The sequence below is a fragment of the Chiloscyllium plagiosum genome, chromosome 2, assembly GCF_004010195.1.
Source record: "Chiloscyllium plagiosum isolate BGI_BamShark_2017 chromosome 2, ASM401019v2, whole genome shotgun sequence".
NCBI lineage: Eukaryota > Metazoa > Chordata > Chondrichthyes > Orectolobiformes > Hemiscylliidae > Chiloscyllium > Chiloscyllium plagiosum.
Window position 1 is genome coordinate 111892303 of NC_057711.1, and position 21344 is coordinate 111913646.

Sequence of the window (21344 nt, forward strand, 5' to 3'; positions counted from 1 at the left end):
TGTGATATTAATTAAATTTAATGTTTTATCAATATCTGTATTGACTTCATGACAATAATGTATGACAATTCATAAAATGAAATTGTGTTTCTTAAAATACAGTTACTCGTCGGCCCTAAAACAGCAATGAACTCAGACTTGTCTGACTGATTGAACAAAGGCAATTTTAACAAAGACAGGCATCCATCATAAACAACCTTAATCCCCTCATCTCCAAACAGTCCTTTGGCATCCTGCACTAAATCAGACATGACTTTGGATGGTGCACAGCCAACGAGAACTCTCAGTCAGGATTGTTTTGGGAGTGATGCTAAACAATTCATTTCAAAAATTCAGAATTTTATTTACTTTACCATGAAGTTAAATGCTTTGAGCAGAATGACTGGTGCTCAATAATTGGAAGAAATAAATGGGCAGGAATCAAATGGCAAATTGCGAATTCATGCAGGTAGATATAAAAATTTGTATTTGTAAGGCTATTGCATTCCGCATTGATAATGAAAGAAACTGAATTCCCTGCTGGTTACAGTTTGGCTTTGAATTGGGTCATCAGCTTCTCCAGTTTGATGGCTAGTGACATGTCTCCTTTAATCTTCAACTTGCCAGACATGAACGCCATGGTGGGTTTCACCTTACCTGAAACAGAGCAGTAAACAAATATAGTAAACTATTCTTACATAGTAAAAAAGGTTTCTGCCTGCCAGGGTTTATGCTACTCATTTACCTCCCCCTCCCTTCTTTCATCTTCTCCTGACAACATTCACTGCCATTTCTTTCTCCTTTGTGTGGTTATTCAGCTTTTTGTTAAATGTACCTCTCTTAATTGCCTCAACTGCTTGATGTGGTCGTGAGTTCCAAATTCTCACCACTCTGGGTAAAACTGTTTCTTCTTAACTGATTTATTCATCAATACCTTCTGTTTAAGGCTCCAACTTGTGATCAACCTCAAATCGAAACGTCGGGCTGGATTTGACAGTGGGGTTTGGAGGAGGTTGGAAGCAAAGTCAGTTCAAAACCCAGTGCCTTGAAACAAGACCACTCGCAGCCACAATGTACTCTTAATGGGCTGAGGGTCAGACATCTGCTCTTCAGTGGAACTCCTACTATCATGAATCACTCTTCAAACTGGCTATCCCAGCAGAGCCAAAACTCAGCCATGGGCACTGCTGGAGTCCCAGAAAGAAAAAGATATGGGCATGACACAGGGGTAAAGGGGTAAGCTTTGGGGTTTCAGAAGGGGAGCCAAGAGTTTGGGAGTCAGGGGTGGCTGACAGTAACACGTTATGGAGGCCAGGTGGAGTGGGAGAGAGAGCTGGTGGGGGTCCTAACTTCTTTTGAAGCGAAAACCATGATGTGCATAGGACACCCAGCGAATGACATGCTCTCCCAGCCCTTGCCTTCCCAGCTTTTCAATGAAGATTAAAAAGAAAACAAGTTTCTCAATCTTGCAATATCCAACATTTTTATAGAGCAAGATTCAGGGCCTTAAATGGCCAATCCTGGCCACTTCAAGCTCTCGAGGCACAAGGGCAGTAGGGCTAGCGGGGGCTTTACTTGGGTCTGGGGTGGGTACTAGGGCAATGGTCAGATGTGAGGAAAATGAAATGGAGCTGACTTTCTCCATCTTGGTATGTAATTTCATTTTTTAGAACTGAGCTCCAAGAAATCATATTTAAACAATCTCATTTCTATAGATAAGCATCTCATGTAAACCCAACATTTCCTGATAGTTGGAATTCCTCAGTTCTGACAATATCTTTGTGAATATTTTCAACATTTCCTTCACGTGCCATACTCCTACTGTGCAACCATGCACAATACTCCATATGTAACAACCATGTGTGGTCTAACTAAGGCTCCATACAAGTTTTGCAATAACCTCTCTGCTTTTCAATTCTATACCTCAAGAATGTTAATTAAGTACCAGCTAAATCTTGGGCAGATTGAAGTCATTATCTCTGGTATCTGGTATAAATCCTGTTCCCTCGCTCTCCTCAGCAATAGTTTGAGGCTTAGGCAGGCATCTGTCATCTTGGTGTGTGGTATATCACCCAGAGATGAGCTTTTGATGACATAGCCACATCACTAATAAGCGCTCCAATTCCCATCTCTGTAACATTGGCTGACTTCACCCTGTCTCAGTTCATGTGCTATTGAAACTCTCATCCTTGCCTTGGTTATCTCTGGATTTAATTACTACAAGCTCCGTGTTAGCTGCTCTTCCATCTAACACCAATTTCACCTCATCCAAAACTCTGTAGCCCATATCCTAAACAGCATCAAGTGCCAATCACCTGTTATCCCTGTTCTTGCCAACCGATATTTTCAATGCAAATTAAACAAGGCCTTGATTTTAAAATTTGTCTCTTCATTTGCAAATTCCTCCATGGACTAGCCACACTCCATCTTGATAACTTATTCTATTTCTAAAAGCACAATAGTGCTTCTCGATCCTCAGGAGGCTAAAGAAATTTGGCATGTCTGTAAAGACTCTTAACAATTTTATAGATGCACATGGAAAGCATTCTATCCAAATGCATCACAGCTTAATATGGCGATGCTCTGCCCAGGACCATAAGAAACTACAGACAGTTGTGAATGCAGCCAGTCCATCACACAAACTAGCCTTCCACCCAGTGACTCCATCAAAACTTCTCACTGCCTCAGGAAGGCAGCCAATATCATCAAAGACCCCTACCGACCCGGTTATAATCTCTTCCAACCTCTCCTATTAGGCAGAATGTACAAAAGCTTCCACCAACTTACCAAGAGATTCAAGAACAACTTCTTCCCCGCTGTTATCAGACTTCTGAAAGGACCTCTCAAATTTTAAAATTTAAATGTTGGTTTCGCTCTTTGTGCATCTTCGCTGCAGCCATAATATTGTATTCTGCGCTCTGTTCTATTACCCTAATGCACTTTGTATTGTATCATTTGCCTGTACTGCACACAAAACAAAACTTTTCACTGTACCTAGGTAAACGTGACAATAGTAAATCAAATCAAATGGTCTGTGATATATCAGCTCTCCTGCCATTTTGGCCATTTAGAATTCAATTTTAGTCAATGTAACATTGACAGTGTTTCTTTAACTGTGGCGGCCTTGAGCCCTGGAATTCGCTCACTAAATCTCTCTCCTTGCAGAATGTTGCTTAAAATAGACTTCTTTGATCACACTTTTTCTCATCTTCCCCTTGCCTCCTCATGTGGCTCGGTGGCTTATTTGTTTGAGAATCACTTTTATGAAGTGCATTTAACCATTTTGTATCTTAATATCTAAAGATAAATTGTTGTAGAAGGAGGTTTCCTTTGTTTTATGTTTTAATACCTTCGCTTTTCCCACACCACAGCATGTTTCCACAGCTATGTTTCTCAGGTCTGTGACAAAAAAATCTCTTCCACTCCAAGCATTCCACTCATGTTCTCACTTTCGAGAATATTAGTACAGGTAAGACTTTTCTCACTCTTCCTCCACCCAGAGGGACATGACTGAAGCTTAAAGTGCACATACAACAGGTAAAGAGCAGAAGCTCTTGATGTTATCATTTCTGAAAGGCTACAATCAATACAGAGAAATCAAAACCATAGTAAATAGGATATGAGGTTTATATTAACTGGACCATTTAGCACAAAAGAAAACATGTCTTACACAGAAAATACAGCATAGAAACAGGCCATTTGACCCAACTAGTCCATGCTGGTGCTCTTGTATGAACCTTTGTTCAGACCAGATTTCAAATATTAATCTCCTCCTTTAGAGTCATAGAATCCCTACAGTGTGGAAGACTATTAAGCCCATTGAGTCCACACCACCCCTCTGACGGGCATCTATCCAGACACACACCCCCGATCCTATCCTTGTAACCCTGGGTTTCCCATGGCTAATCCACCTAACCTGCACATCTTTGGACGGTGGGAGGAAACCGGCGCACCTGAAGAAAACCCACACAGACACAAGGAGAATACGAAAACTCTACAGAGACAGTCGCCCGAGGCTGGAATCAAACCTGGGTCCCTGGTGCTGTGAGGCAGCAGTGCTAACCACTGAGCCATCATGCTGCCCAAAAGGCAAAGTTGGTTGACAAGAGAGGTTTTGGAAAAGGATCACAGCAAATCCATACAAAGATTCTCGCTTTGAGCAACTTTAGCCTCTCTTAAAATGCTCAGTCTTTTTTTCAAATAGATGCATTGCCAGGAACCACAGGTAAGTTGTGATCTGGAGTGCGCTGCCTCAAATGGGTACCAGAAGCAGATTTAATATCAACAATTCATAGGGAAGCATTGACAGAGCTATGGAATCATTCAGATAACTCCAAAAACACACTGATGTGGACACAATGGGCTAAGTGGTCTCCTTCCGTACTACACTGTAAAGCTCATCGGTCCAAACTTTCATTATGTGGTTTGGTGACAAATTTTGCTGGCCAATGTTCCTGCACAGCATCTTGTATCTTCTATTGTATTAAAGAGGCTACATAAATGCAAGTTGTTGTTGTTGATGACAGACAAAGGTATCCAAGGCAACTAAAGAGGGAAGTTGAAATCAGTTGAATCATGATCGAACTGAGAGGAGGAACAGGCTCAAGAGCCCATCCATGTTCCTATTAAAGCTCACCTGTAAACATTTTCACAAAGTCCTCACTACTCATGCTCATCTGCACATCAACCTTCCCTGGGAAACTTCCATGTCCAATGCTGCCACTGTCATTCTTCAGATCCATGTACCAGGTTCCTGGGTGATCACCTGTTTAAGCAAATCATGAAGATGCAATTCAAAGGGCAAATGAGAGCAGTTCAGTATGAAACTGCACATTATCAGTAAAAGCCATCCACTTAAGTTAAAGCAGAAGAAAAATGTTTCAACAATTATTAGAAAGTTTCTTTACAACCTTTTGGTGTCTCATTACCGAGAGTCAAAGTGAGTGGGTGAAGGGAGCCTTTGGGCCCATTTGCAGATTGACAATTCTGGGGTCTGAGAAAAACCTGTGTTATACAAATTTCCATGTGCTAACAGATCATGCTACAGTAGAACACCAGTTTGTTGATCAAGGTTCAGTCATGAGGGGGGAGTGCAGTAACCTATAACCTTACAAGTGAAGCCATTATATTTCTAGCTTTGTGCATGGAAAATAATGTCTCACAAACTTAATGGAGCTTTTTTTGAGGACATGACTAAAAGCATATATGAGGGACAGTGGTACACATTACCTATGTGGACTTTAGAAAAGTTTTTGACAAGGTTCCGCATGGTAGGCTTGTTAGTAAAGTTAGATCGCATGGGATTCAAGGAGAGCTTGCCAATTGGATACAAAATTGGGTTGACAGTAGGATTGAGAGAGGGTGCTGGTGGAGGATTGTTTTTTGGACTGGAGGCCTGTGACCAGTGCTGTTCTGCAGGGCTGGGTCCAGTGTTGTTTGTCAACTGAGCCACCACATGCAGGGCAGCGCGGTGGCTCAGTGGTTAGCACTGCTGCCTCACAGCGCCAAGGACCCGGGTTCAATTCTAGCCTCAGCTGACTTTCTGTGTGGAGTATGCACATTCTCCCCGTGTCTGTGTGGGTTTCCTCCAGGTGTTCTGGTTTCTTCCCACAATCCAAAACAAAATATGCAAGTTAGGTGAATTGGCCATACTAAATTGGCCATAGTGTTCAGGTATCTTAGCTGCATTAGTCAGGGGTAAATATAGGGTAGGGGAATGGATCTGACTCTTTGGAGGGTTGTTGTTGACTTGTTGGGGCTGAAGGCCCTGCTTCCACACTGTAGGGACTCTATTGTCATTCATGTAAATTATTTGGATGAAAATTTAGGAAGCATGGTTAGTAAGTTTGTGATTGACACCAAAATGGATCGTATAGTGAACGTAAAGAAGGTTATCTCAGATTACAAAGGGATTTTGATCAATTAGGTCAATGGACTGAAGAATGGCAAATGGAATTTAATTTGGATAAATGCGAGGTATGTGGGTGAGGCCACTTTTGGAGTACTGTGTACTGTTCTGGTTGGCCTGCTACAGGAAGGATATTATTAAATTAGAGAAGGTTCTGAAAAGATTTACGAGGATGTTGCTGGGTCTGGAGGATTTGAGATATAAAAATAGACTGGATAGACTGGGATTTGTTTCACTGGAGCAGAACAGCTTGAGGGATGACCTTATGAAGGTGTATAAAATTAGATTAGATTAGATTCTCTACAGTCTGGAAGAGACCGTTTGACCCAACAAGTCCACACCGACCCTCCAAAGAGTAACCGACCCAGACCCATTCCCCTAGCCTATATTTATCCTGACTAATGCATCTATCACTATGGGCAATTTAGCACAGCCAATTCACCAGCCCTGCACATCTTTGGACGGTGGGAGTAGACCGGATTTGAAAAATCCACGCAGGCACAGGGAGAATGTGCAAACTCCACACAGACAGTCGCCCGGGGTAGGAATCGAACCCAGGTACCTAGTGCTAACCACTGAGCCACCGTGCCGCCCCTTAATATGAGGGGCAAAGCTAAGGTGAATAGCAAAGGTCTTTTCCCTAGGGTAGGGAAGTTCAAAACTAGACAACATTTTGAAGGTTACAGGAGAAAGATTTAAAAGGGACCTGAATGGTAACTTTTTCACACAGAGTGGAATGAACTGCCAGATGAAATGGTATGTGCAGGTAGAGTCACACATTTAAAAGACATTTGGACAGACACATGGATTGCAAAGATTTAGAGGGATATGGGCCAAACACATGCAAACGGACTAATTAAGTTTGGGAAACTTGGTTGGTATTGACAAGTTGGATTGAAGGGATTGTTCCCATGTTGTACGGCTTCTATGGTAGTCTAAGGCTCTGTGGCACAATAATAGCACTGAATTCCGCAAAGTTCCCAGCTATTTCCAGAGATGGCACTTTCAATTGTCAAAAAAAATCAGAGATTGATGCAGTGAGTTATGACAATTTGGAATAAAATGCCTTAAAGGGTCTTGGCATTAGATTCAATAAGCACTTTAAATCGAAAAGTTAGCTACATATCCAGTAAGGAAAAACAAATTGCAGGGTCCAGGGGTGAAAGGGTTAAAGCTTTATCATCTCAAGTCAGCTCAGTGATGGAATATTCCTCACTTGGGGAGGCGATGGCCTACTGGTTTTATCAGTAGACCACTAATCCAATAAGGTGGAGGTGGGTACTGCAGATGCTGGAGATTAGAGTCAAGGTTAGAGTGGTGCTGGAAACACACAGTAGGTCAGGCAGCATCTGAGGAGCAGGAAAATCGATGTTTCAGGCAAAAGCCCTTCATCAGGATGCTGCCTGGCCTGCTGTGCTTTTCCAGCACCACTCTAATCTTGACACTAACCTAATGACTCAAGGGGACCTGAGTTCAAATGTCTCCATGACAGATCTGGAAATAAGAGTCTAATAATGACCATTATTAGACGATTGTCAGGAAAATCCCATCTGGTTCACTAATGTCCTTTAGGTAAGGAAACTGCCATCTTTACTTGGTCTGGCCTATATGTGACTCCCACTGGGCAATTAAGGACGAGCAATAAATGCTGGCCTAGCCAGCGACACCCACATCCCACGAATTAATTTTTTTAAAAAACCTGCCGGGATGAGTGCAGCTCCAATAACATTCAAGAAGCTTGACACCATCCAGGACAAAGCAGGTCACTTGATTGGTGCCACATCCACAAACATCCACTCTCTCCACCACCAACTCTCAGTAGCAGTAGTGTGTACCATCTACAAAGTGGCACTGGATCAACTCACCAAAGTTAGATTAGATTAGATTACATTACAGTGTGGAAACAGGACCTTCGGCTCAACAAGTCCACACCGACCCGCCGAAGCGCAACCCACCCATACCCTATATTTACCCATTACCTAACACTACGGGCAATTTAACATGGTCAATTCACCTGACCTGCACATCTTTGGACTGTGGGAGGAAACCGGAGCACCCGGAGGAAACCCACGAAGACACGGGGAGAATGTGCAAACTCCACACAGTCAGTCGCCTGAGGCGGGAATTGAACCCGGGTCTCAGGCGCTGTGAGACAGCAGTGCTAACCACTGTGCCACCGTGCCGCCCACCTGTGAAACCCTCAGCCTCTATCACCTAGAAAGACAAGGGCATCGGATGCAAGGGAAAACCAAGCTCCCTCTAAGTCTCTCACACCCTGACTTGGACTGGTATTGTCATTCCTTCAGTGTCACTGAGTCAAAATCTTGGAACTCCCTCCCGATGGTGTCTCAAGGAGGCAGCTCACCACCACCTTTTCAATGGAAACTAAGGACACGTAGTAAATGCTGCCCTAGCCAGTAACTCCCATACCTCATAAAAGAAGTGTAATCTTTTTTAAAATCAAGATTGGTGTTTGGAGAAGCTTATCTTGATGTCAAAACACAAGGGGGTTGAAGAGTCTTTGGTGTGAATTTTTAAACTGTGAACTATTGGAACCAAGATCTAAATTTACTTCCAGCATTCAGCCTAAACTCATCAATTTTACAGAAGTAACTTTACCAGACAATTCAAACTGATAGATGCCTCCAGTCGATTTCACCACGTCAGCAGTGATTGCTCCCTCGATAGCCTTGAACGTTTCAGCAACAGGTCCCTCAGTTGCCGATGAAGCCTGCTCCTTTCCTGCTTGAAACTTGGGACTAGCTCCTGAAAGGAAATACTCAATAATGGTCTAGACATTCAGAGTCACATCACTGGTACACGTAAAAGCCTGGCAAAGTGACAGGACAAACTAATAAAAAAACAAAGCCAGGCAGGATTCTTAGTTCTGCTAATAGAGGTACAAGAGCAAGTGACATGAAACTAAACCTTTGCTAAACAATGGTTAGGCACCAGCTGGTATACTCTTTACAACATTAGGCACCACATTACAGGAAAGAAAAGCAAAGCCTTGAACCGAGTGCTAAAGGGAACTTAGACAGAATGGTTCCAGGGGTGAGAGACTGCAGTTTGGTGGTGATGTTAGAGAAAATGAGAGCATTCTTCTTGGAACAGATAGAGCTTAAGGGGAAATTCAAAGATGGTCAAAGTTATAAAGGGCTTTCAAGGAGCTGCAAAGGCAAAATTATTTTGTTTTAGAAAGGTTGACAACCAGAAGACATACATTGAAGGTATTTTGGAAATAGGCCCGGAAGCAGCTACGGAAAATTTATTTTAACACAGCATGCATGAACATGGAAGTCTTATGGTGCAGTGGGTAGTATGCCTGATTCCGTGTCAGAAGCTCTGGGTTCAAGCCTCACTCCAGGACTGGATGAGCAAGGAAAGTGCATTCTTTACATGGCCAAACAGGACATGGATCAACCGGAAAACCACTTCAACACAGACACATGGCAGACAGTAAGGACAGGAAAGATTCCTACTCTATTGTGGGATGGAAAGGAAGTTGAAGCCTCTATCATCACTATCTATAGTTTCAGCCTAACACATGCATGGAACGTAGTGGGGGGTGGGCGCAATGGCTCTGTCGGCTGCGCAATTAAGATTAAATCGGTGCCAAATGTATGAGGTTTGATCCTTGCTCCGGATGGGGTCGAGTTGGAATCTGTCCTCTTGCTCTACCCGTGGCGGAGGTTTTGGGGCTGTGGGTCAGACTTGCATTCAGGCAGAGAACTCCAGATGAAGAAAATTACAATGATCTAAAATGCACACTCTGAAGGGTAGATTCAATAGGAACTTGCAAAGGAGATTGAATATCTGCTTGAAGAGCTTTGGGGAAAGAACAGGAGAGGGGCAAAAAAATCTGATTGTGCATTTAAAGTAGACTGCAACAATTCATCAAGACTCCTTTGGCACCACTTTCCAAATGCTTGACCTGAATCACATGGAAGGACAACAGCACCTGATGCATGGCAACACCCCCACTTATAAGTTTCTATCCAAGCCACACACAATCCTGATTTGGAACTATACTGCTGTTCCTTCACTGTCATTGGGTCAAAATCCTGGACCTTCCTTTCAAACAGCACCAAGAGTGTTCCTGCACTACATAGATTGTAGCGATTCTAAAGGGAGCTTACCTCCACTCTCTCAAAGACCATTAGGGATGGATAATGAATCCTGGCTATGTCAATGACATGTACAAAGATTAAAGTATTAAAGAAAAACTCTCATAAGCATGATGGGTCCAATGGTCTCCTTTGTGCTGTATGATTTAATGAGGGGCTATCACCATACAGTTTGTACCATTAGGTTCGACTGAGAAATTAAAACCATTACCAGCAATGCAAAATAAGTTTGGATCAATAAGACAAGTAATGTATCTCAAGCTGTGTGATAGATTAGCTATGTTACCCAATTTCTGAACATTTCAAGAACATAGTTGAGTGGCCATGAATCATCTGTTTGAAGGTTCACGCTAAATATTAACAGAGTGATGGAAATGGCTGGCCTGGGGAGGAGGAAATACGTTCTAATGACTCTGAGAGGAGTATGAATAAGTCCTTCCTCAGGCTTCAGGATTAAACCTAGCTTCCACCAAATTCACTGTCAAGTTATCCCTTGTGCCTATATTAACTCTATCCTAAAGGTCTGGGCCCATTGGCGTGAACCACTCCTTGGTTGGGTGAGTAGAAGAAGCCCTAACTGTTAGCCAAGAAACGACACATGGCAATCAGAGCTGGTATGAGGAAATTCCAGACCTTTGTCGTTGACAGGTGCAACGCCTTCAATTATTTAACCTAATCTGATGGTTGGAATATTGCTCAGGATACTAACAAAAAGATTCAAAATGAAGAAGCAAGTTCCACATATTAACTTCAACTGCGAAGAATATCTGCATACATACAATCAAGCATTTAGCTCCTGACTGACAGGCCGTTTTTCAAATTTAGAATTTTTAACTTTGGTTTCAACCAGATTTAAACTGGAACAACTGGTTTCAATTCCATGAGATATTAATGTGAATTCCATCTCTCTTGATACTGTATGCTGAAAACTAAGGAAAAACTCACCATGATCCTGCATCTTCTTGGCAAGTGCCGCTGGTTCCTCGTCTAAAAAGAAATCTGGAAGTAGAGGGTGCCCTGTAACGAAACAGCATAGATTATTCATCGGTCATTCTGAAGAAGGATCACTGGACCACAAATGTTAACTCGACTTTCCCTCCACAGATGCTGCCAGACCTGCTGAGTTTCTCCAGCAATTTCAGTTTTACCTTTCGGTTATTCAAGTGTTCTGTGACAGAATTAACAGAGTTTATAAATTCTGCCCATTAAAGACTTAAGGTGAAATAATGATGCTAATATTCAGCAACAGTGGAGAGAGAAACAAGAGTTAATGTATTCATTCTGAGAAAGATCAGTGACCTGAAACATTAATTCTGTTTCTCTATCCACAGATCATATCTAAATTTTCCAGAATTTTATGTTTTCATTTCAGAATTCCAACACCTGCAGTACTTGACTTATGTTTTAGGCTTAAAGACTTCTTAAAGGAGCCTGAGGAAAGTTTTAAGACTTCCTTTCATTTCAGCTCTGCTCCATAACCATTCCATGACTGGAAACAAGAATCCAGAAAAAGTATATTCCTGTCAGGGTGAAAGGAAAGGCTGGTAGGTATAGGGAATGCTGGATGACTAAAGAAATTGAGGGTTTGGTTAAGAAAGAAAAGAAAGCATATGTCAGGTATAGACAGGATAGATCGAGTGAATCCTTAGAAGAGTATAAAGGAAGTAGGAGTATACTTAAGAGGGAAATCAGGAGGGCTAAAAGGGGACATGAGATAGCTTTGACAAATAGAATTAAGGAGAATCCAAAGGGTTTTTACAAATACATTAAGGACAAAAGGGTAACTAGGGAGAGAATAGGGCCCCGCAAAGATCAGCAAGGCGGCCTTTGCTGGATGTCTTGAAACGGTTGAAGGTGGATAAATCCCCAGGATCTGATCAGGTATACCTGAGAACTCTGTGGGAAGTTAGGGAAATGATTGCTGGGCCCCCTTGCTGATATATTTGTATCATCGATCATCACAGGTGAGGTGCCGGAAGACTGGAGGTTGGCTAGCGTGGTGCCACTGTTTAAGAAGGGTGGTAAGGACAAGCGAGGGAACTATGGACCAGTGAGCCTGACATCTGTGGTGGGCAAGTTGTTGGAGGGAATCCTGAGGAACAGGATGTACATGTATTTGGAAAGGCAAGGACTGATTAGGGATAGTCAACATGGCTTTGTGCGTGGGAAATCATGCCTCACAAACTTCATTGAGGTTTTTGAAGAAGTAACAAAGAGGATTGAGGAGGGCAGAGCAGTAGATGTGATCTATATGGACTTCAGTCAGGTAATCGACAAGGTTCCCCATGGAAACTGATTAGCAAGGTTAGATCTCATGGAATACAGGGAGAACTAACCATTTGGATACAGAACTGGCTCAAAGGTAGAAGACAGAGGGTAGTGGTGGAGGGTTTTTTTCAGACTGGAGGCCTGTGACCAGTGGAGTGCCGCAAGGATCGGTGCTGGGTCCTCTACTTTTTGTTATTTACATAAATGATTTGGATGCGAGCATAAGAGGCACAGTTAGTAAGTTTGCAGATGACACCAAAATTGGAGGTGTAGTGGACAGCAAAGAGGATTACCTCAGATTACAACAAGACCAGGTGGGCAGCTGAGAAGTGGCAATGGAGTTTAATTCAGATAAATGCGAGGTGCTGCATTTTGGGAAACCAAATCTTAGCAGGACTTATACACGAAATGGTAAGGTCCTAGGCAGTGTTGCTGAACCAAGAGACCTTGGGGTGCAGGTTCATAGCTCCTTGAAAGTGGAGTCGCAGATAGATAGGTTAGTGAAGAAGGCATTTGGTATGCTTTCCTTTAGTGGTCAGAGTACTGGGTACAGGACAATGGTTAGGCCACTGTTGGAATATTGCGTGCAATTTTGATCTCCTTCCTATCAGAAAGATGTTTTGAAACTTGAAAGGGTTCAGAAAAGATTTACAAGGATGTTGCCAGGGATGGAGGATTTGAGCTATACGGAGAGGCTGAACAGGCTGGGGCTGTTTTCCCTGGAGTGTCGGAGGCTGAGGGGTGACCTTATGGAGGTTTACAAAATTATGAGGGGCATGGATAGGGTAAATAGGCAAAGTATTTTCCCTGGGGTTGGGGAGCCAAGAACTAGAGGGCATAGGTCGGCATGGACAGGTTGGACTGAAGGGTCTGTTTCCATGCTGTACATCTCTATGACTGTATGACTATGAGCCACCAACCACTTGAGAGCAAAGCACACTGTCAGTGAGACTTTGATGGAGTGGGATGAAGCCTGGGTGAGTGTAGTGTTGGAATTAGGTTCAAAGTGGAATTTCAGTGCAAAAGGAGAACAGACGTGATTTAACCAGAGGAAGTGGTGAAGGCTGGTACAATTACAACATTTAAAAAGCATCCAGATGGGTACATGAATAAGAAAGGTTTAGAGGGATATGAGTCAAATACTGGAAATGGGACTAAATCAGTTTAGGATGTCTGGTTGGCATGGACAAGTTAGACCAAAAGATTTGTTTCCATGCTGCATAACTCTGTGACTCTCCTGCAAAAAGTAAACTCTCCAGTGTGCGAGGCAAGTCAGGGAGGATAAAAAATGTAGATCAAGAGGCTGACCTGCAGTGAGATTATCAGCAGAGAATGTCACAAACCACAGTGTGACTTGAGTGCAGGGAAACAAGTTGATTGCTGAGTGGGATTGGTGAATAATCTTTGTCATAAAAGTAAGGCCTTAATTTGTGAAAAGGTCTCCAGTGCTTTCTTTTCTCTTCTCTTAATAATAGTGGCCTAACTATAAGATTTTAATTTTTAAACTTTTAATTTTAAATTTTTTAATTTAATTTCAAAAATGTTTAATTTCACAAAAACAAAAGATCATAAGAATACTTTGTAAAGAATAGGGAATTTAGTGTCATTAATTTATAAACTAAATCAGATAAGCATGATGGCAGGATGGATGATGCATTGTGGCTGTGACATGTGGAAGCTACTGGACACCAACATGAACCAGAGAGAATACATCTGTACTAAGTGTTTGCAGCTTGAGGAACTTTGGACCCAAGTTCAGGAGCTGCAGTCTGAGCTGAAGGCAGTGCATCACATTAGGGAAAAGGAAAGCTACCTAGATCCTTTGTTCCAGAGGGCGGTCACAGACTTCAGACCAAGTAATTCAAAACTGGTCTGTAATCATGAACAGGAAGGTGTGACATGCAAGTTTGCAGATGCAGGACCATTGATGCAGGAAGCCATTCAAGTGGCGGGAGGAAATAGGAATACAGTAAATTGTTGTAAAAGGACCATACAATTGGGAGGATCGATACTGTCCTCTGCAGCAGGGAGCAGAAGTCTGAAGGCTGTGATGCCCGCTTAGTGTCAGGATTAAGGATATTCCATTGGGGATAGGGAGCAGAGGGGTTCAGCTCTTGTCAGCTACACTCAGCTACATTGATATGACCAGGAATGTGGCTCTGCTGAAAGAATGTGAACAGTTTTGAGCAAAATTGAGAAGTGGAATCTCCCATGGGCAAATTATCAGAAGGTAAATAAAGTTAAATGCATGGCTCAAATACTGGCATGGGTGGAATGGCTTTCAGCTTATGGGGCACTGGCACCAGTACGTGTATAAAAAGGAGCCATTCTGACGGAACAGGCTTCACTTGAACCATACTGGGAACAGTATCCTGTCAAATCAAATAACTACAGTGTCGAAAAGGCTTTCAGCTAATGGTGGGGGTGGTTATAGGGGTGGGAGGGGAAGGATTGGGAGAGTGTACGTACATGTTGACAAAGCAAGAGGATATGCCAGCATTACAAGGCAGCTATTTAGATCATGATGTCCTCACTGGAATGGGAAGGGACAGAGAAATAGCAAAATGGCACAAGATGAGGTGGAAGGGGAGAGAAAATGGTAAAAAGGTCAAGTTAATGGTTCTTGAATATGCACAGTATTCAGGTCAAAGTAAATTAATTAATGGCATGAACACAGATTAATGAATTAATCAGAGGATAACAGTGACAAACATGACTGATGTGTGAAGAGAGACTGGATCAGCTCGGACTATATTCACTGAGCTTTAGGAAATGGGGTGAAGGGGTGATGGAGAATCTCTTTGAGATCTATAAAATTCTAACAGGACTTAGACAAGGTAAATGCAAGAAAGTCTGACTAAGAAAGAAAAAATTCTGCTTATGCTAACAAGTGCTCTTCGCTACCATTGGACATCCTCAAGTGCTTGACAGCAGAAGAACTACTTCTGAAGTGTCACTGCTATAATGAAGGAAACATTAGCCCCACAGTATAGTTCCTGTTGGAAATGTGGAGAAGGTGACACCGACAGGAATAGTCCTTTGGTTCTCCAATGGCAGTGAAAGCACTTGTCCTTCACCCCGTGTTGTAATGTCATGTTTGTCACGATTATCCTTGGAAATGTCTTGACTGCACTTTATGAATTCTTTCTCTGGCTCCCTCCGCCAATCTGTCCATCCGAATCTGCATGATGGTTCAAGTCACCCATAATTAATATACTGCCTTTTATACAGGTCTCATAATCTCCTAATTTATTCTCAGTCCCACAGTCTAGTTCCTGTTGGAGGACAAATGGACTATTCCTATCAGTGTCATCTTCTCCACTTTTACCTCTATCCATCTGGATTCTGTTCCAATCTGTACAAATAATTTACACACAATATTAGCCCTCAAACAGAAATGTGGTCATGGCCATTTAATCCTTTTTCACATTGTCAATACAAAGATACATAGTGGCCTACACACTCTTTTGAATCACTTCCATGGAATCTTTTATATTGATCTGAGCAGGCAGAAAGATAGTGCCAAGGGTTTAACATCTCATTTGAAAGATGGCACATCTGGCTATGCAGCACTCCCTCAGCACTACTGCACAAGGTCATGATTTTTATGCTGAAGCCCTAGAGTAGCTCATAAGCCTTTCAACAATGCCTCAATGTTAAAATTTATGTCCTTGTGTTCAGCTTCCTCACGTCTCCACTCCTCTAATTCCTGCTCAATCCTCCAAGATCTTCAATTCTTGTCTCGTATGCATTCCCCAATTTTAATCACTCCTTTATTGGCAGCTGCAGCATCAGTTGCCTGGGTTCCAATCTCTGGATTTCCCTCACTTAGTCTCTTTCACTTCTTATGGTTTACAACACAGAGGAGAAGCCAATCAGTTCATTGTATATGGGCTGGATGTTGGGCTCAGCAATCTGAAAGTGATTCACCTATGTTGCATTTTCCATATGTAACACACAATCCCTTTCAAATGATGGCCCAAGCATTCCATGCTCCAACGATCCCTTAAAAACCAAAAAATTCAAGTCTGCTCATGTTCAGTGATAATTTCAGCTCAGTGTGTCTGGGTTAACAGCAGCAAACCAACTCCTCTGCACTAAGCTCTAAACCAGGAGAGAACATTCTTATCACTGTTACCAAAATGATTCTTCTCAAAATTACTCCCTCCTATGGAACCCACTCAATGCTCAATCTACCCTCAGTATTTATTACGCCTGTGTTGAAAAACTAATTCATTTTGACAATTGCCTATGGCCAGTATTGCAAGCCAATCTACTTGGAATGTGTTAGATACCACAAGAATCTCATACATACCTGGATCAACAGCATAGATATCAAAGTCCTTGATTCCTTCCTCTTTAAGGAGTTCTTCATCGATGATAAAGTTGCCAGTAAATGTCTTTGGCTTGGAGAAAATGGCATAGGCAGCATCAGCCATGATTTCAGGCTTCCTGCACTGACTGCTCACACCCGATCCTCCAAGCATATCCATGGCAGCTGTGTGTATTGCTGGAGGTTCCAGACAAAAAAGGGGTCAACGTGCAATATGATTATAAAACAGATAACAGATTAATTTTTACAAAACAAAGAATTATGGAATGCTGGAAATCTGAAACAAAAACAGAAACTGCTGGAAAAACTCAGCAGGTCCTGCAGCATCTGTGGGAAGAAAGCAGATGAAGACTGGACTCAAAACATGAACTCTTTCTTTCCACAGATGCTTGAGTTTCTCCAGCAATTTCTGTTTTTGTATCAACTTAATTTTGTTCCTTTTCGTTGCAGACTAAGATCATCACAGGTCTCAGAGATGTGACAGTACTTCGCTCCCAGAAACTTACAGGTTACCCATGAGCAAAACAGAGTAACCATCAGCCAGGATATCATTGGACCACAGGGTTCCGGGGTGTATCACAGATCCCCAGCCATCTTGCTTGCCATTCTTGTCATCTCTGCGGTGGTACAGTCCTCACTGAATGGGAGCAGAGGTGCTCTCCCCATGATAACCTCAAGTTATCATTAACAATAATTTAGTTGGTTACAATTATATCACTGTCTGTGTGGGACATTGCTGTCTGCTAATTGTACAGCATGTTTCCCAATGCTATAGCACGGAATGCATTCAATCAAGTATTTCATGGGCCATTGCAAGATGTGAAAAGTACCACACGATGCAAGCCTTTCTTCTGTAGTTCTGTGCAAAAGCTGATAAATACCTTTGGGAATAATTATTGAGGACATCTTTCTCAATTGGGACTTGTCTGGGTACTGTCTTTGTTATAGCAGAACACACCCCAATTAACTCAAAGTTATAAATACAACAGGAAATATCTACTTCTCTTTCTCTTTTCATATGTAGATTTTCCAAAGATTGTTCGGTTGTGATCTGCAATATTTCATGCAAAGTCTGACATTTGGAGTAAGGCATACACTTGTAAAATGCTTCTCTTTAAAGCAGACAGGCATGTGCTATTTATTAAAAAGTTAATCCAGGGTTATGCATAACATGAGCAAGATCAACATTCAACATGCAGTTCTCATTGAGTCAACCTTCTTTAACTTCTGCTGTCTGTGTAACAAAGATGCCCCCACAGTGCTGTTAGGCAGGAAGTCACAGCATTTGATGGAGAGAATGTGATAGTGCTTCTAACCTTCATTTCTGGCTGGAATTTACATTAGTGGGGACAGGATCCCACTTGCAATTACTTCCAACTCTTACCACGTTCTGCTGATGGTGGCGGTTGCAAGTTTGAGTGAAAAAGACTTGGATCTTGTCAATGATGTATAGTGCTGCCAGTGTGTGCAGTGGTGGGGGAACTGAATGTGGAAGGTGATGGATAGCGTGTCTGTCATATGTTTTGACCTGAATAATGTTGAGCTTGAGTGTGTTTGAAGCTACATGTGGTTAGAAATGCACTTATCCAGACAAGGAGGGAACATTCCAATAAAAGAGATCACCTGGTCATCATTACATTGCCATTTGTAGGAGTTTGCAGTGCAAATATTGGCTGCTGCATTTTCTCAGTTCTAAGAATGACTGCAATTCAAACAGTATCTCAATGGACATGAAGCACTTTGAGATACTCAGTGGTTGTAAAGTGCATTATATGTCGTCCTCACTTAAAGTTGAGGTTGCATTCCTGAAAAACATTACTTCAGGTCAAATGAGATTAAGTGAAACACAAGTTCCCAAAGGAATAATGTTAAAGCCAGAGTCAGATCCCTTTGGATATTTTCTTGCTGAGAAAAATCAACATCCAGGTGGAAACACTACACAGTGCAGTTCGAGCTGAAATAACAGGACATTCTATCACACTCATGAGTTGTGCCTTATACAAATGAACAACTGGCTTCAAAAGATTGAGTAGCACAAACCTAATGATAGAATGTTCAAAGAGAATCTAACATTTGCATTTTTGCAGATGTGAGCCTGATTTTAAAAAAAGCAGCACTGATTCACACTTAAGATGCAAGGGTCACACTGAACAACATGACCCTTCAATCTGTTGTCAACATTTGTTTCACTGTTTGTCTGAATATCAGGTGGTTCACGTGGCATGTGAAAATCGAAGAATATTTTCAAAATCAAATTCACCTTAACAGAAAGGAAAATGACTTCTATTTTAGATTGGCCTCATTTGATATTTCCTCAATTAACCTTTTCATTTTTTTAGTATCTTCATATCCTGTTTCCTCGCAATGCACGAGCACATATTTATGTCAATGTTCAATCCTGTAATGACGTGCATTGATTCATCGCATGGAGTTCTGTTTGCTGTTTGTAAAGAAAGCCAGAGTTGAAAGAGAAGGAGAGAGAGAGAGCGAGTGAGAGACAGACGCCGAGAATTGAAAAGGAGAGACAGAGACAAACCCAGAACTAACAAAGGAAAGACAGACAGATTGTAAAGGAGTGGGGGAGAAGACAGAGAATGAGCGAGGAAGAATGAGAGAAAATATGAGCTTCTGATGCCCAGTATAGCAGTGAGCTTATTTCTATGGAGACAGCAAGGGAAGCTATCAGCCTACCAACTATACATTTGCATTTCTGCTACATTCAGAGTGTGTGGTATTTCAGCTGGGAATGTACTTTCATAATACATAATTTCAACCAGGTCTTTGACTTTTCGGGGCAAGGAGATTTCCCAAGGAACCTGACTTCGATTTTAACATTGATTCCTTTGGGAACCTATGTTTCACTTACAGTAGTGCTTCTCAGGAACACAACCTAAACATTAAGCGAGGAGATCTATAGTACATTTTACAACAAAGCACTTTATATCCAATAAAATATCTTTCGAAGTGTTGTCACTCATGGAGTGGTGAAAATGTAACGTCCGATATGTGCATAGCATGTTCCCACAGACAACAACACATTAATCAGATCATTTGTTTTTATCCATGTTGGTTGAGGAATGATTACAGCACCCTCAACCTCTTTCAATATGTTGCATGGTTTTTAATAGCTATCTGAGCAGACACTGGGGGTCCTGAATTTAACATGTCATCTGAGAAACAGACTGTATTCATGCTCCACATGATCCTCCTTTCAACATCCATTCATCTAAACACAATAGGATTTAGGAATTTGAATTATAAATATTATGGACACCTTGATTTTACCATGGCAATGCAAATTCTGTTGAAACAACAATCACTTCTAAAAGGACTGCACGCTATTTAATCATGACCAGTTAACTTGGTTAACTTCATGTAATGTCAAACACCAGAGAAAAGGAGGAACCCTCAGCTAATCTTCCAGTTTTTCTATGAAAACATTCACTAAGGTTACAGGTGTCCAAGAATACGGCTCAGTAATAAATTGGAAACATATTTGAGCTGAATGCAATACGGCAACTAAACCGGAATGCTCAGTCAATATTTGACAACTCTGAAGATGTTAATAATGTTCAACCACTCCACTAATTGATATAAAACATGACTGAGAGATGCTTTGACAGGAAACCAAAACAAGCCAAAGACCAGGAAACCATTTGGGTGTCACTTTCTTCAAACATTAGATGCTCTGTTCAGGACCTCCTCAATGGAGGATGTCACAGGATTGGAGGCAAAAGTTGGCATGGTCACGGTTGAGCTGTTGAGTGCATTCTGTAGATAATACACACATTGTGGCATCAGTGTGCACAACTGACCAAGAGGTTGGATAGGAGATTCATGGAGGGCCTTGTTTTGAGTTCATTGAGCAGTTTGCTTCATCCCGCCTGGTGTTGAGCCTCTCAAGTTTTGTTGCAGCTGCTGCATCCAAATGAATGCTAGACATGGTCTTGCAACGAACCTTAGTGTGAATCAATGGTAGTTCAACCACAGCCAATGTAGGTGCTAGAGGTGAATAACACACCTTCTGCTGGTGCAGTAATCAAAAGAAACAACAGCAGGAGCAGACTATTCAACCCACAATGCCTGCTGCCTCCAATAAGATCATGACAATGGCTTTAACTCCACTTCCCTGCCTGTCCCACATAACCCTTGACCCCCATTCTGAAGAAGGGTCACTGGATTTGTAATATTAACTCTGTATCTGTCTCCACAGATGATGCCAGACTTGCTGAGTTTCCCCAGCAATTTGTTTAGCTTTGAGTATATTCAATGACCCAGCTTCCACTGTTCTCTTGGGTACATAATTCCCAAAACTAACAACACTTGTGCGAAGAAATTCCTCTCCATTTCCATCTTGTGTTGCAGTCACATCCTTTTAAAACTGGGACTCCGAGTCTAGATTCCCCCACAAGAAGAAACATCCCCTCAGAACCTTAGGGATTGGATGGCTGTCAGTCCACTATCTGAATTGTGAGATTTTATGTAACAACGGTCTTTTTGCTTCCTGCGCCTCTTCAAGATGTTTCAAAGAATCTCCGAAACATGTCACTATAATTCATCTTTAACCATGGTTTTATTAAATTAGTTTTATTATCACATGTACTCAGATGACTACAGTGAAAAGTTTACAAGTCACTATTTACAGTGCCACCTTACAAAGATACAGTTTCTTCAGTACAAGTTCTTAGAGGGAAAAAAACATTAGAAAATATAGAAATAAAAAGTCCAG

At 41.8% G+C, this 21344-nt stretch overlaps 1 protein-coding gene across 1 annotated transcript in view; it reads right to left on the reverse strand.

The window, feature by feature from the left end:
• The window catches only part of hsdl2 (hydroxysteroid dehydrogenase like 2), a 129691-nt gene continuing 108347 nt past the window's right edge, over window positions 1-21344 (reverse strand). The window contains exons 7-11 of the mRNA XM_043715880.1: window positions 16598-16792; window positions 10960-11031; window positions 8507-8653; window positions 4616-4744; window positions 1-636 (exon numbers count right to left, since the gene is read on the reverse strand). Of these exons, the coding sequence (XP_043571815.1) occupies window positions 524-636; window positions 4616-4744; window positions 8507-8653; window positions 10960-11031; window positions 16598-16792 (656 nt within the window). The 3' untranslated portion in view covers window positions 1-523. The remainder of the gene's footprint in view (window positions 637-4615; window positions 4745-8506; window positions 8654-10959; window positions 11032-16597; window positions 16793-21344) is intronic.